This window comes from Myotis davidii, unplaced genomic scaffold, assembly GCF_000327345.1.
Source record: "Myotis davidii unplaced genomic scaffold, ASM32734v1 scaffold484, whole genome shotgun sequence".
Taxonomy (NCBI): domain Eukaryota; kingdom Metazoa; phylum Chordata; class Mammalia; order Chiroptera; family Vespertilionidae; genus Myotis; species Myotis davidii.
This window is the reverse complement of record NW_006295459.1, coordinates 158,494-172,542: the sequence shown is the minus strand read 5'-3', so window position 1 is coordinate 172,542 and position 14,049 is coordinate 158,494. Positions and strand designations below refer to the sequence as shown.

Genomic DNA, 14,049 nt, shown 5'->3' with positions numbered 1-14,049 from the left:
GAGCCGGTTCGGGCTGCCTCCCGGGGGTTCCCTCCCGGGGGTTCCCTGCCCGGCTTTCTTGGGGCGGGGGCGGCCCTACGGAATATGCTAGTGTGGTCCCCGTTGATCGTGGGAGACAGGAATCATCCTGTACCTCGACACGGATCTCCGGGCGGCGAAGGGCCCCAAGTTGCCAGGGCAGGACCCCGAGCTCGGTGAGGAGGTGATGGGGTAGGAAGGTGGGGGGACTTGATCCCGCTCTAGCCGCCTGGCTCTCCCTGAGGAGCAACCCCGGCGAGGAAATTACGGTTCCGACCACCCAGCGACTCCTTCCCCACTCCAAGGACCAGAGCAATTCTCAGAATCGTCGCATTGGGGGAAAGCAGCCCCCTGGAAAATAATAAAAATTGTAACAACAGTTCACAGGGACTGAGTGCTTATATTGGGCCAGACACACAACAAACCTCTTTACATATATTATCTCCTTTAATACTCATATTGTTAATAGGTAGCTTCTTTTATTAGCCGTGTTATACAATGTAAGAAACTGGGGGCCCGGCTCCCTAGAAGTTAACCCTGATCACTCAGCTAGAAAGTGGTGTCACCAGGCTTTGTTTGAGCTCTGTGTTAAGGTCCTGCCTGCCTCCAGTCACCCAGTGTTTCATAAAGTGGGGGTCACCCTTCCCCTAATAATCAAGCTGCAGTCAGGTGATTGCAGGCTGACCAAAGCCCAGGAAGCCTGCCTGGGAGCTGCAGTGTCTGTGACAAAGGGCGAAGTCGGGCTGCACCTGGATCTGTGCTGGGAGCATCTGCTGACGGGGGTGTCCCCTCCCCCAGTCCTCCTCGCAGGCAGGGGAGTGTTGAAACATCCTGGGACTCTCCTTAGCCAACGAGCAGAGGTGATGGCACCTGAGCTCGGGCCCAATTAAAGTGCTGCTGGAGAGCTTTCCTGCCTTAGACAAGGTTCAGATTTTGGGCTCAACAGGGTCCCTGGAAACTGCCTCAACCTCTCATCCACCTGAGTTCAGGCCCCCAGCACAGGTGTTACAACGCTGTGACGCGCCTCAGACAGGACTCATGCTTGCTTTGGAGACTGGACCAGAGCTACTAGACTACCGGCTATGAGGGAACCGGGGTATGTTACACTAGTTTAAGCTCCACCAGGACTACTTTCCTAGACCCTAGACTTCTGCCAAAAAGGCCTCATGGCTCCTCTTCTCCCAAGGGCAGAAGTCCTTAATCGGTCGGAAGAGGCAGGCCTACCCTGAGCTCTTATTACCTTACCTCTGTAGTCTGCCTCTAGCCACTCCCCTTCATCTTTCATCCCGGTGAAACTCCACTAATTCCTCCAGATTCCTACTCAGGGCCTTCACATATTGGCCTCTCAGCCTACGATGCTCTTTACTCTTTCTGGCTGTCTGAATACCCTTTCTCTCAGCTTTCAAGTTGACATGCCCATCTCCACTCCAGTCTAGGAGAGATGCCCCTCCTCTGTGCTCCCATAGCTCCCTGAACTTCTGTATCCTAGTACTTCTCACCATATTATAGTTGCCTGGTTACTTGTCTCTATTCCTCACTAGACCGTAAGCACTGTGGGAAGGGACTGTGCTTTATTCACTGATGTTTCCCCAGGGGCTAGGGCAGTGCCAGGCAAGTAAAAGCTCTCAGTAAATATTTGCTGTATCAATGAATGCATGATGGCCAGCGGGCCCAACCCGCCTTGGGCCCTGTGCTCTTGAGATCCTTAGCTATCTTGGTGCTGGCCTAAAGGGCAAATGAAGCTTTTGCTCAACCTGGGTCTGGAGGAGGAGAGTGGGTCCTCAGACTGTTCTGGAAACCTCTGACTTCAGTTGTCTGTCCCCAGCTCTTCTGACTTGATAGGATTTTGGCGTATTAGACTGAGCATTCCTCTACCCAGCCCACCCTCCTAGAGTCCCCCACAAATTGACCTCACTGGGCCTGCTTTTATGAAAGGTTTATTCCTAGTGCTAGGTCCCAATCTTCCAGGGCTCTAAGCACAATTAAACTGGGTGGATAGGTGAGGGGATGCCCATTCTGATGCAGGGCCAGAAATGGGGCTCCCCATTATTCCCACCCCTTTGGTCCCAGTCCCTTTCTCTGCAATGGGCACGCATAGAGGAGGGACAAAGGGTACTGGAGGCAACATCATTGGCCCGGGGGAGCCCAAGAAGAGCTGCCTTTGGCTGACAGGGCCTTTTGAGGCTCTGCCATTGGTCGGGGCACACCCCAGGAGCTGGGGATAGGCCTGAGCAATACCATTGGCCAGGGAGTGGTTTTGTCATAGCCTTTGGCTGTGGAGTGGAAGGAAAAGATCTGGGCACAAAGCCCAGTGGCCAGGAAAATAAGGGACAGGGCAGCAACTGCTAGGCCTGCAGGCCCCATCCCTACCCACAGCAATGTGGGCAAAACTGGTGTCAGGCCCCAGCAAGGGGAAAGGAGCCCACGCCTGAGGGCAGGTGGCAAGGGATATCCCATGTCCGATCTCCCCCACCCTGGGACTGCCCCTCCCAGTGTCTTTATGACAGCCAGGTTGGTCTGGGAGCGGCTCACTGCTCCTCTAGCCAGGAGGGCTTCTCAGCTCCAGGAGGCCTCAGCTTGATGTTGAACTGCTGCAGGGTCTGCTCCAGTTGTTTCTGGTTCCCAGCAAAGTAGGCGGACACAGCGTTGTGGAAGAGCAGCAGCTGCTTGTGCATCACCTTGATCTGGGGGTCCAGAGGGTCAGCTGAGGCTGGGCTCAGGTGCCCTTCTTGAGGGGCTGAGCCTGAGACCAGACCAGGGATGCATGCATTCTGCTCTGATGGTGCTTTGGGGGTGGGGTTTGAACTCCACCAAGGGAATCAAAGGAGAAAGGTTAAGCTGATGGGAGAAACCTGACTTGATTTGCTGGGGCTGGGGTTCTGGTACCACAACTCAGGGTATGATTTTTCTGTCATGATCCTGGGACCAGCAGTCAACTCTTCAACAGAAAAGGGCCAGGGATTGGAAGGAGGGCGACCCGGAAAGGTCCAGGGGTTGAGGGGGCTAAGAGAAGATCCCACTCCTTAGTCAGACTGCATTACTCCATCCAACCATGGGCAAGGTCTGGGGGGGGAGGATCAGTGTTACAGATGGGAAGATGGGCTGGGGTCAACAGGGTGGGGTTGGCACCTTGTTTTCTTCCAGGAACTTGAGCTTGATGGCCACATCTCCCCGCAGCTTTTCATATTTGTCCCGATGGGCCTGGAAAGTGGCCTGGGCACTCTCAAGTCGACCACGCGTCCCTGCATCCCGAGGGCCTAGGCTCAGCTCCTCTAAGTCTGTACGGTAGGCATCATATTCCAGCCTGGGGAGGGGGTGATATAGGCTCATCTCCACCCCTTTGTCTTCCACACTCTCCTTTCCTTCCTGAATTCTTATGACCCTAACCTCAAATTTCCACCCAAGCCAGCCAACTCCCAAAGCCCTAGGCCCTGCCAGTGCCCACACCTGGCAGCCTCATACTGTTTGACAGTCATGAGTGTGTCTTCCATGGTCTTGGTGACCAATGTGTTGATGCTAGAGACAAAGAAGTTCACAGCCCCTAGTAGTGTCTCTCCATTCTTGCACAGCAGCTTCTGTGTCTCTGCATTGTAGCCAAATTCCTCCTGAGGGCAGAAGGGAGGGACAGGCCTTGAGAAAGAGTCCCTACCTGACTGGAGCTGTAGGGCCCTTCATTGCCCCTCTTCCCCAGGGAGGAAGCAGCCATCAAAACTGGAACAACCAAGGACTGCCTCCAGCAAGGCTCTCTTAGCCAGAAAGTTAGTGGGGCCACCCTGGGGATGCCTGGGGTGGGAATGTGGGGGTGGGGTTCTCAGTTAAGTTCACAGGACTAGAACAGAGAAAGCTAGTGCAGCAGGCAAGGGAGGGCTCGGATTAGGCTGAGCATCAAAGGCATTCTCACAAATGCAGAGAAGGGTTACTTGTGAGGCACCCAGTGTGCCGCCTCCCACAGCCCCTCCAACTTCTGGACCTCTGTACAAACCCTTAAGCTGCCTCCACAGGTGAGTGCTGCTGGGGGCAGGGCTGGGCTCACCCTGTAGGGGTTCTCCCTCTGGGCTGCAGGAGGGAGGGAGGGAGGCTGAGGGGTGACTGCCTGGGAGGGCCTGGGCCCAGTCCCCCCACCCTCGTTGGCCTGGCCGAGGCACCTGAAGCTCTGGGGACTTCTGGCTGAGGTCAGCAAAGGCGTCACCTAGTGCATGCTGGGTCTGCAGCAGGCTGTAGAGGTGGGCTGTCAGGGCCCGGCCCAGCTGCAGGACACTCTCATACTTGCGCTTCGTCTCACGCAGCAACTCAATCTGCAGCTCTAGCTCCAGGTCCACAGTCCGAGAGCCTCGGCCAAATCGCTCTGATAACAGCTGCTTTGTGCACTGACGGGGAAGTGGGGGAATCAGTCAGAGACCCTAGCACCCTGCCCCGACAACAGGTATGTACCCCAGTATACCCAGACTCCTAGTCTCAGCCATAGATGGAATATTAGGATCTGGGAGAAGGGGAAAGGGACTCATGGGAGTTTGGGGGAAGGGAGAGGTGCTTGAGTCCCACCTTATATGTGTTGATGCCCCATTTCTTGACGATGTCAAACTTCTCTCCAGCGATGCCCCGAGCCACCTCATCTCCAGGGCTAGCAGGAGTGGCACTGTGAGATGGATGGCGGCCAGACCCTAAAGGACCAAGTTCTCTGACACCAGCCTCTCTCAGATACAACCAGACACCCCTGTGGCTCCACCCATTCTTCCCTCCCAGCACCTGAAAAGGACTTTCCTGAAGGAGCAGAAGCTAGAGACAATTAGATTCTCCTACTCACTAGGAGGAACTCATATTTTGTGCCCTGAAACCCAAATCCCAATATACATCTGGCCTCCTCTGAGGTGGTGGTGAGGATTAGGGAGGGGGGAGGGGAGGATGGGGCAGAGGAAACAGAAGGAAATACACAGAAGGTGGGCTAGGAGGTCAAGGATGGTGGGTCCTGGTAACAGGAAACCTGGTTGACATTCCCATGTGGTATCACAGTCTGGGAGGTTCCGGGCTGTTTATTCCTCTAAAGTTTAGAGTCTAAAGTACCAACTCTGAGAAGCCTCACAAAGATCCAAATGAGCATCAAGCTCTAGAGCAGGGGAAACTTCTGTGGAAGCGTCCCTAACATGACTCAGGTGGTGGCAGCGGAGAAAAAGGCTGCACCTCAGGGGAAATGGCAAATGGGAGCAGTTGGACGACCCTGGGAACTGACCTTGGGGTGAGGACTCCATAGGGTTCACACTAGCAGGAGTTTCCAAGATCTCTCAAGATAATTCAAGCTTTCTCAGACATAGCCCATGCTCCCCAGAACCATTCCTCTCCCCATCCTCACTCAAGCTTCCTGTCCTGGTCTGATCATTCATACCTGTGGGGATGAGTCCATCACCAGAGCCCCCATAGCCACCAGACACAACGCTGGTTTCATTGAGGTTGGGTCCTGACACCATCACCTGCTGGAGGTCCTATAGGCCAGAGAAGAGGGGGCTTCAGGAACATAAGGGCAGCTGAAGCATTTTGGGGGTGAGAACAAGCTTGGATTGAAGCATCATAGAGAGAGCACACAAGGGAAGTCTGCACAGAATCAAAACGAAAATTTGTAAAAAGATTGAAGGGAGTTAGATAAATTAGGGAAGGCGACTAAAATAGCCCAGGGTTTATGAGTTGGGATTCCTAAAATGAGACAATAAGGAGAAAAATCAAACAAAAGCACCTGCTCCAGACCATCATCTTCGGGAAGCTGCCCAGCTTCACCATTCCCATGGATGGGGATCTCCATTGTGGCTGCCTTCCCTAGGATCCCGTCCGTCATGGCTAGGGAAGGGACCGGAGTCAATGTCTCCACCCCAGCGCCCTGCAAAGCCCAACACAGACAGTTCTGGAAACTGGCCAGGTCTCCAGAAGAGGAAGGTCCCCCCTACCATTTCTGAGGTTTTAGAGGTTTTCCCAGGGCTTGAGTGTCCTGATTTGGCTGCCACTCCTTTTGTCAGGTAGCATATGCATCTCTCCCCTCCAAGGTGCATAGTTTTCCACATGCACTCCCAGGCCTCAGGTGTCTTCCCCTGACTCTCCAACCCCACCAGGACTCTGTGATATCGTTCAACAGACACTGACTGAGTACCTACTATGTGCCATGCACTATTTGAGGCCCTGGAAATACAGCAGTGAACAAAATGGATAAAGTCTGTATTCTCTTGGAGCTTATCCCCATGCAGGTGTTTCTCCCCATCAGGAGATGAACCCCTTTCCAGGGCTCAGGTATGTCACCCAGGGCTTGACCTTGCACACTCCTTTGGTGTGTCTCCCCCTTTCCTTCAAGTGATCTCCCCCTCCTCCACCCCATGCACCTTCTCTTCCTCGCCCTCTCCACCAGGCCTTAGTTGAATCAGTTGGTGTATGTTCTCGGCCTCTGGGAAAAGCCTCTTTTCCCCAGGATAGAGTTGAACCCTTCCAAAGTCAGTTATGTCTCCCCAGGTGTGTTTCCCTATCCCCCCACCCCCACCCCATACACCTGGGCATCAGGTGTGTCCTCATCCTTCCTTGAGCTCAGAGGTATCTTGCCCTCAGGACAGGTTCATGCGTTCAACTTCCACTTGACTAAGTGGGCCCCTCTCACCTCGGGCTGGGCTGCTCTTCCCCTCGGGGCGCCAGGCCCGGTCCGCGCGGGGACCTCGGGCTCCCGTTCCCGTCGCGATCCTAGCAGCAGGTCAGGGATTCGGCGGAAGTGACGTCCACACCCGGGCAGAAGAAGCCGGCCACGTCGCAGTTTGTAAGGGCGGAAGTGACGTTGAGCTAGGGGGCAGGGCGATCCTTGAACCAACCCTTCAGTTCTCGGGGAAAAGCTACCGGAGATTACTTCCGGGGCGTGACCGAGACGCTGTAACGGAAGTAAAGGCGGGCGTGCTCCTGGGGCGGGATGGAGCAGCAGCATCAGCAGCAGCTGAGGAATGTGAGTAGCAGCTAGAAGTGTCTTCGGGACCTTACATTCAGCTCGCATCCCCGTCCCCAGGGCGGGACCCCGGAGAGCCAGGAGGCCAAGGGCTGGGAACAAGGGCCGTGGTGCGCGGTCCCAGGAAACGCCGAGACGGCGCGACCCCGAATTGAGGTGTGGGCCCCCTTATCGCTGAGTCCTTGGTCCCCTTCTCTTCCAGTTGCGGGACTTCCTGTTGGTCTACAATCGGATGACGGAACTCTGCTTCCAGCGCTGCGTGCCCAGCCTGCACCACCGAGCCCTGGATGCTGAGGAGGTGGGGAACCGAGTAGGGAGCCACTCTTTCTCCTCCCCCCACTTCCCTTCAACCTTTGGCCGAGTCTTTCCTTTACCCTCGCCCCTAAGCTGGGAAGGGGGAGACAGGAGACGCACCTGACAGGCCACCTTTGGTCTCTGCCTCCACCCTGTCTTCCCTCCAGGAGGCCTGCCTGCACAGCTGTGCTGGGAAGCTGATCCATTCCAACCACCGCCTCATGGCCGCCTATGTGCAGCTCATGCCTGCCCTGGTGCAGCGCCGCATCGCAGACTACGAGGCTGCCTCCGCTGGGCCAGGGGCTGCTGCTGAACAGCCGGGAAACTCGCCCACAGCCAGCTAGCCATCCCCAACCCAGGAAGGGAGGCACTGGAGGGACCCTCACATTGAAGGAGCCAGTGGACCTTGGGCTGGGTGCAGCCCGTATAGAGAGTAAGGAGTTGCCTGAGAGCTGGGTGCTGTTGCTCCTTTTTCTGGAGCTAATAAACCCGCTTTCATTCCGTTTGGTTTATGTTCTGGGCGGAGAAGCTCTGCCCACTTGACTAGCACCATCCTTTATTTGTCAGTGCATATCTGCTGGCTTCAACCCTGGCAGCAGGGAAATTGCCTTCTTTGTGTAGAAGGAAAACCTCAGCATTCATTCCCCAGGCACCTGGTTAAACCGAGGTGTGTGGATGCAATTTTTTAAGGTTGGTAATAGCAACAGGAAGGCGATTCCTGGCCAGATGACAGAGAAAGTAGGAGCTCTGTCCAGCTGTCATTAAATAAAATCTCTCTGACTTTAATGGCTCACTTGTGAGCTGGGTATGCATTCATTCATAACTTTTTGTGTGTGGATTGTGTCTTGCAAGAGGGAATTCTGCTAGATTTAGAGAAAAGAGGAGACATCTAAGGACAATAGGGTTTTGGGGGACTACCTCCTTATAAATCAGTAACTCCAGAACAGATGAAACCTATAAGAATTCTGAATGTTCTGAAACTTTAACCAGATCCCCAAGTTGTTACTTCTTTACTATTTTCTAAGAAGACTTTTTTTTTTTGCTTCAGGGGTGATCAGAAAGGGGAAAACTTGAGGGCCCATATTCTGCAATATGGTAAGGCTTGAGATAAATCCAAGAGAGAAGTGATGGTGGTGGTTGTGGAAAGGAAGGGATAAGCAAAATCTATGGGACTTCTTTAATGTTACTTCTGTCTCACTGCTTATTTATAATTAATTCCAGCTCTTCCACCTTTACCCCACGTTCCCACTCTGCCTGTTCTGTGATTTCTATTCCCCACCTATCCATTCTTTTTATTTCCTCCCGGTTGTGGAATTTACTTCTACTTTCAACAGTGTGAATGACCTATCACTCCATCACCACATTTTCTTGCTGCTCTTGTGTCCTTTGTATCATTCCAGCTCTTCAATCTTTTCTGTTCCTCCATTCAAACTGCTAGAGAAAAACACAGCTGTGTAATGAATGTCACTAAGTATTTAAGGTTCCAACCTCAACCAAGCCATCATTACCAACAAGCAACCCTTTGTGGGTTCCTGGTCTATTCACTGTCCTTAACATGGCAGTTATTACACCTTACTGCTCTCCTTAATTCTTCACCTCACCCTCAACTATTCCCCATCAACTGACCATGTTTCATTTTTTTACAGTGGAAATGGAAGCTTTTAGACATTGGTTCCCACAATAATAAAAATAACTTCCTACACCCACAAAGCACAGTTTTCTCCCTCGTATAGCTCAGGATTGGTTCCCACAATAATAAAAATAACTTCCTACAACCACCCACAAAGCACACAGTTTTCTCCCTTGTATAGCTCAGGGGTTTGAAATTCTCTAATAGTAGACCCTGTATTAAAATACAGATCTGACTTGCCCTGGCCAGGTAGCTCAGTTGATTAGAGCATTGTGCTTGAAACATCACATGGTCATTATGCCAATAGCAAGACCTGAGGGAGACTCCAGCAATGATGAGCCAAGGTGGAGATTCAATCCTCAGTCAGAACACATACAAGAATTAACCAATGAGAGCATAAATATGTGGAACAAGAAATCAGTGTTTCTCCTTTCCTCTCTAAAAAAAACAAAAACCAAACAGATCTGACTTTAAAATCCATGTTTTTGTTTTTATACTATAACAGGCTACCTCTCAAAATTGTATCTATTGAGCCCCTACTTTGTATAGGTTCTGCTGTTGGTATATGTCATGCTTTATCTTAGTTAATTTTTATGACAAAAGTACAAGTAAGAGGTATTATCCCCCCTCTTAACAGATGAGGAAGCAAGAATCCAGAATGTACTATGTATTTTATATACATAGTCACCTGTTGAGAAAAGTGGCTCCTATTACTTTTTGCCTTTTAGCTAGCTGCTGTCCCATGAACAAATCTTGAATAGAAAGGTTTATTAGAAAGTAAAAGTTGCTGGCCAGAAACTTCCTTACCAAGTGGCTTCATGTCTACCTAATAAAATTCTTTCCTTAGAAAGTATAAATGCAGGAAATCAGCTTGTGAACTTCCCAATTTCCAGACACAAGGAAATGGGGATCCAGGATATTGTACTGCTGGTGGAAGGATTCTTCCACATCAACATTTGTGGGTGTCCTTGCAACAAACTTCCTTGTACAATGGGGCCTTGACTTACGAATTTAATTCGTTCGAATTTAATTCGTTCCGAGACCGAGCTCGTTAACTCAAATTACTCTATCAACTCAATGCAAAAAATCGTCCGAGAGACAGCTGGTATCTCAAAAAACTCGTTAGTTGGGACACTCGTAAGTCAAGGCCCTACTGTAATTAAACTGCCAGATGATTATGAATGATCTGTGTTTCCAAGTCACGTAATTAATAATTACTGGAGAAGGGCTAGGAACATAGAAGGCCTTTGAACTTCCAGAGCTATTTGCTTATTTATCTGTACCAAACCTCGCCCCAGGCATGGAGAAAAAAGTGTCCCTCAGTCTGTTCCATCAATTAGTCTCTTAAATTCCCAGTCTCTTCTGTCCTGGTTCTTTTCTCTTAATATTTATAAGAACCTTATTCCTACCATCCATCTTCCATTATTGCTGGAGTCTCCCTCAGGTCTTGCCATTGGCATAATGAGCACATGTGATGTTTCAAGCACAATGAGAATAAATGTTGACAAAACTTTATCTGATTACCACAGACATTGGAGAGAGGGTTAGTGTTCCTGTCATTCTGGCTTCAGAGCATAACTGCCCATTCCTTTGCAAAGTCTGATTCCTTTTGTGAATGTTCCCCCACGTCCTGTGTGGTTTAGGGTTCAGGATCTGGAGGAGGAGCCACATGCAAATGAAAGAGACGAGACAAGAAATAATTTGGAAATATTGGGGGCCAGGTGGGCAAACCCAACTCAAGGGGAAGGACTTCTACTGGGGCCCAGGCTTCGCCAACTTTTTATTCAACTTTGGATACAAATGAAGCCCTTAGGCAGACGGGCAATTTTGGTAGCAGACAGACTATCTTAAAGGTCAGTAAATACTGGAGGATTTACTCTGAGACTATTTGATCAGGAAATAACTTGAGCCCCCATTGTCCTGACTAGAAAATCGGTGCATAACTCAGGCCCTTGCCATGGGTTCAAGGTTCACCAGCGTTCGGAGATCCTTGTTTGCACTTCTCTGCTAGTGAAGACAATGGGTGACTTCCTGTACCTTTGAGGCTATTCAAGTGTACCACCCTCTCGTTATTTGTCCTTAGTAACTACCACTCTCCTACATTCCTCTAAGAAGCTACCCCTTTGTCTTCCTGTCCACTCATTGATATTTTTATGTTTATGTGGACACTCCAGTATTTTGGTCTCTTAGTTCTCTGACACAATCTAGCGATTTCCACTTTCTTGGGCATCCACTCCCATAATTATGTCCTGGCCATTGTCTTCACCTCCAACTGCTCTTATCTTCAAAACACTATTATGTGCATCTTATTCACTGACCATATTCCTTTCACTTGATTGAACTATTCCTTATTGTTTTTTGAGTCACTGGGGCAGTCAGGTCATTGCTTCTACCTTCTCTTTATTCCTATCGAGCTTAAATTCTAGTGATTCTCTTGGAATAGACTGTTTCCTTACCTTTCATCTCTTTTGGATACATAGATAAAATGAAACATTTGTCTGTCTGCATTGGGTCACACAATGAAATCACTATAAAGCAGATTTATATTACGATAGACCCATAGTTACCAACTTCAAATGGAATCTGAGCCCCTATAATCCCACTGGATTTTTCCAGTCATCTCTCCTGCGTAAAGCTGTCAGCTGAGAAACTCTCACATCTGGTCACCCACCTTCGTCTGCATCTTTCTCCTCTGAACTGTCTAAACAGGCCAGCATTCCTCTTAAGGCCAGTGCCTATTCCTGTGCCCTGAGTCCTAGTCCTACCTTCTTTGGGAATGGCTGACTTTTCCCCACTTTACTAAATTCTCATCAGTGTTTAAACATGCTAAACTCTCCCTTGATAGAAAAACAAACCACTGTGTACCTCATTTCCTCTCCAGCTACCAACCTGTTTTTCCACTTTATACTGAAAGCAGTTGAATACTTGGGCTCTCTCCATCCCATTCCTCCACCCAGTCTGGTGTTTGTTTTTTGTCAATCCTCATCTGAGGATATTTTTCCATTGAGAGAGTGGAAGGAAGGGAGGCAAAGAGAGAGAGAAACATAGATTGGTTGCCTCCTGCACATGCCCTAACTGGGGCTCACGATCAAACCTGCAACCCAGGAATGTGCCCTTGACTGGGAATCGAACCCATGACCCTTCAGTGCTCTATCAACTGAGTCACACTGGCCAGGGCCACCCAGTCTGTTTTGACTTCTACAACCTTTATTCTATTGAAATAGTTCATACTGAGGGCACACTGGCTCACCACGTGACCTTCACATTCCTAAACTCAGTGGCTATTTCGCAGTCCTCAGCTTACTTTCCCTTCTCAGTAGCATCTGGTAGTATTGACTAGTTTATCATCAACAGTCTTCCCCTAGCATCTGCGATTCCACTCATATACTTAACTACTACCTCTTTGGCCAAAGCTTCTTAGCCTCCTTTGCAGGCTCACCGCCCTCCCCTCCCCGCTTCAGCCTTTAAATCTAAAAGTTTCTCTGGGTCCTGTTCTTTCTCAGCCTATTTTTTCTAGGATTGTTTAATCCCCACTCTGAGCTTTGGTTACTGATGACTCCCATATCCCTCCTCTGAGCCACTTGATTGACCTCTCCACTTAGGTTATCTCAAAAACATCCTGCCCTAGCCAGTTTTGCTCAGTGGATAGAGTGTCAGCTGGCAGACTGAAAGGTCACGGGTTTGATTCCAGTCAAGGGCACATGCCCAGTTTTCAGGCTCAATCCCCAGTAAGTAGGGACCATGCGGGAGGCAGCCGATCAATGATTCTCTCTCATCATTGATGTTTCTATATCTCTCCCTCTCCCTTCCTCTCTGAAATCAATAAAAATATATATAGTTTTTAAAAATCCTCAGCTAGCCGTAACCGGTTTGGCTCAGTGGATGGAGCGTCGGCCTGCGGCCTGAAGGTTTCCAGGTTCGATTCCGGTCAAGGGCATGTGCCTGGGTTGTGGGCACATCCCCAGTGGGAGGTGTGCGGGAGGCAGCTGATCGATGTTTCTTTCTTGTCGACATTTCTGACTCTCTATCCTTCTCCCTTTCTCTCTGTAAAAAATCAATAATAAAAAAAAATCCTCAGCTCTACATGTTTCCTCATAAACTTTTCTCCAGGAGAGTCCTTCAGTTGCAGAAGCTAGAAACCTCCCTCATCCCTTCATTCAATTGCCAACTCCTATTTCTACATATCCCTAGATTCTGTCTGTTTCTCTGCATCTTCACAGTCTCCCACCAGGATTATTGCAATTGCTGCTGCTCCCTATGTCCGCTTTTGCACCCCTCCAACAGACCAGAAAACACAAAGTGATGCTTAAAACTTGGCAACAGCTTCCCATTCTTAGGATAAGAACTGACATTCTGTACATGACTTACAAGGCCCTGCATGATCTAGCTCCTGCCCACCTCGGCTGTATCTTATCAGTGACTCAAACACTGGACTGTCAGTATTGTTTGTTGAATTGGACTGAAACCACACCTCTCTCTCCTCTCTGCTCTAACCACACCAGCATTTTGATTCCTCTAACCTGTCACATACTTACATCTCAAGGCCTTTGTACCTGCTGTTTTCTGGCTTGCAATGCTTTCCCTCCACCTACTAAATTACTCATTCTTGAGTATTTGATTCAAATACTCTTTCCTCAAAGAACTCTTTCCAGACTGCAGCTCCCATAATTCTTCATGTTTGTGGCATCCACTTCTATCAGTAACTCATGAGGTCAGAGTCCTTGTTTGTATTGTTCACCATTGCTTTCTTATCACAGTTCCCAGCACATAATATGTGCTTGATAAATATTTGTTGGATGAACATCTTTCATTCTCCTCCCAGCTCGATCTACTAGCCATATAACAAAAGGAAGACTTTTTATTAGAGGAAGAGACAGAAGTGAATCTGAATTTAACCTGCTCTATTTTTTTCCACAGTGCTATCATGTATATAGTTTACTCATTTTGTTTATTATTTATTACTTGTGTCCTCCACCAGAATGTAAGCTTCATAATTCAGTTTTTGTCAATGTTAGCATTTTGTACACTGAGATAACTACCTAAAATAGTGTCCAACACAGTTGATGCTCAGTAAATATTTGTTGGTTGAATCAAGGAAGAAAGAATAGTTACAGAGCAAAGGTTTAGAGTTTGGCTTTAGGGAGGG

The 14,049-nt window shown here is 49.4% G+C and overlaps 2 protein-coding genes across 4 annotated transcripts; one reads left to right on the top strand and one right to left on the bottom strand.

Annotated features, from left to right (window-relative positions):
• Positions 1-398: 398 nt before the first annotated feature.
• On the bottom strand, positions 399-6,904 carry ARFIP2 (ADP ribosylation factor interacting protein 2). 3 transcript variants are annotated; one of them, XM_006770041.2, is made up of 8 exons: positions 6,647-6,904; positions 5,744-5,844; positions 5,399-5,495; positions 4,561-4,679; positions 4,164-4,385; positions 3,466-3,623; positions 3,148-3,322; positions 399-2,702 (listed from the first exon to the last, which is right to left on the bottom strand). In XM_006770041.2, exons 2-8 carry the CDS (start codon positions 5,840-5,842, stop codon positions 2,547-2,549), a joined length of 1,026 nt encoding a protein of 341 aa, XP_006770104.1. In that variant the 5' UTR covers positions 5,843-5,844; positions 6,647-6,904; the 3' UTR covers positions 399-2,546. The 3 variants fall into 3 exon arrangements, with proteins under 3 accessions (XP_006770104.1, XP_006770103.1, XP_015423514.1); XM_006770040.2 differs by having other exon boundaries at positions 5,744-5,884; positions 6,647-6,778; XM_015568028.1 differs by lacking the exons at positions 4,561-4,679; positions 5,744-5,844; positions 6,647-6,904 and having other exon boundaries at positions 5,399-5,458.
• On the top strand, positions 6,880-8,066 carry TIMM10B (translocase of inner mitochondrial membrane 10 homolog B (yeast)). The gene is made up of 3 exons (XM_006770042.2): positions 6,880-6,979; positions 7,182-7,277; positions 7,441-8,066. The coding sequence occupies exons 1-3, from the start codon at positions 6,947-6,949 to the stop codon at positions 7,615-7,617; spliced, it is 306 nt and encodes a 101-aa protein (XP_006770105.1). The 5' UTR covers positions 6,880-6,946; the 3' UTR covers positions 7,618-8,066.
• Positions 8,067-14,049: the final 5,983 nt, after the last annotated feature.

Excerpts from the sequence above, each read along its gene's own strand:
- ARFIP2 (XM_006770041.2), bottom strand. The coding sequence starts at position 5,842 with ATGACGGACGGGATCCTAGGGAAGGCAGCCACAATGGAGATCCCCATC. Across the intron at positions 4,680-5,398 it reads TGATGGACTCATCCCCACAG|GGTCTGGCCGCCATCCATCT; the intron begins GTATGAATGATC and ends TTGGTCCTTTAG. Across the intron at positions 3,624-4,163 it reads AGAAGTCCCCAGAGCTTCAG|GAGGAATTTGGCTACAATGC; the intron begins GTGCCTCGGCCA and ends TTCTGCCCTCAG.
- TIMM10B (XM_006770042.2), top strand. The coding sequence starts at position 6,947 with ATGGAGCAGCAGCATCAGCAGCAGCTGAGGAAT. Across the intron at positions 6,980-7,181 it reads ATCAGCAGCAGCTGAGGAAT|TTGCGGGACTTCCTGTTGGT; the intron begins GTGAGTAGCAGC and ends CTTCTCTTCCAG. Across the intron at positions 7,278-7,440 it reads GAGCCCTGGATGCTGAGGAG|GAGGCCTGCCTGCACAGCTG; the intron begins GTGGGGAACCGA and ends TCTTCCCTCCAG.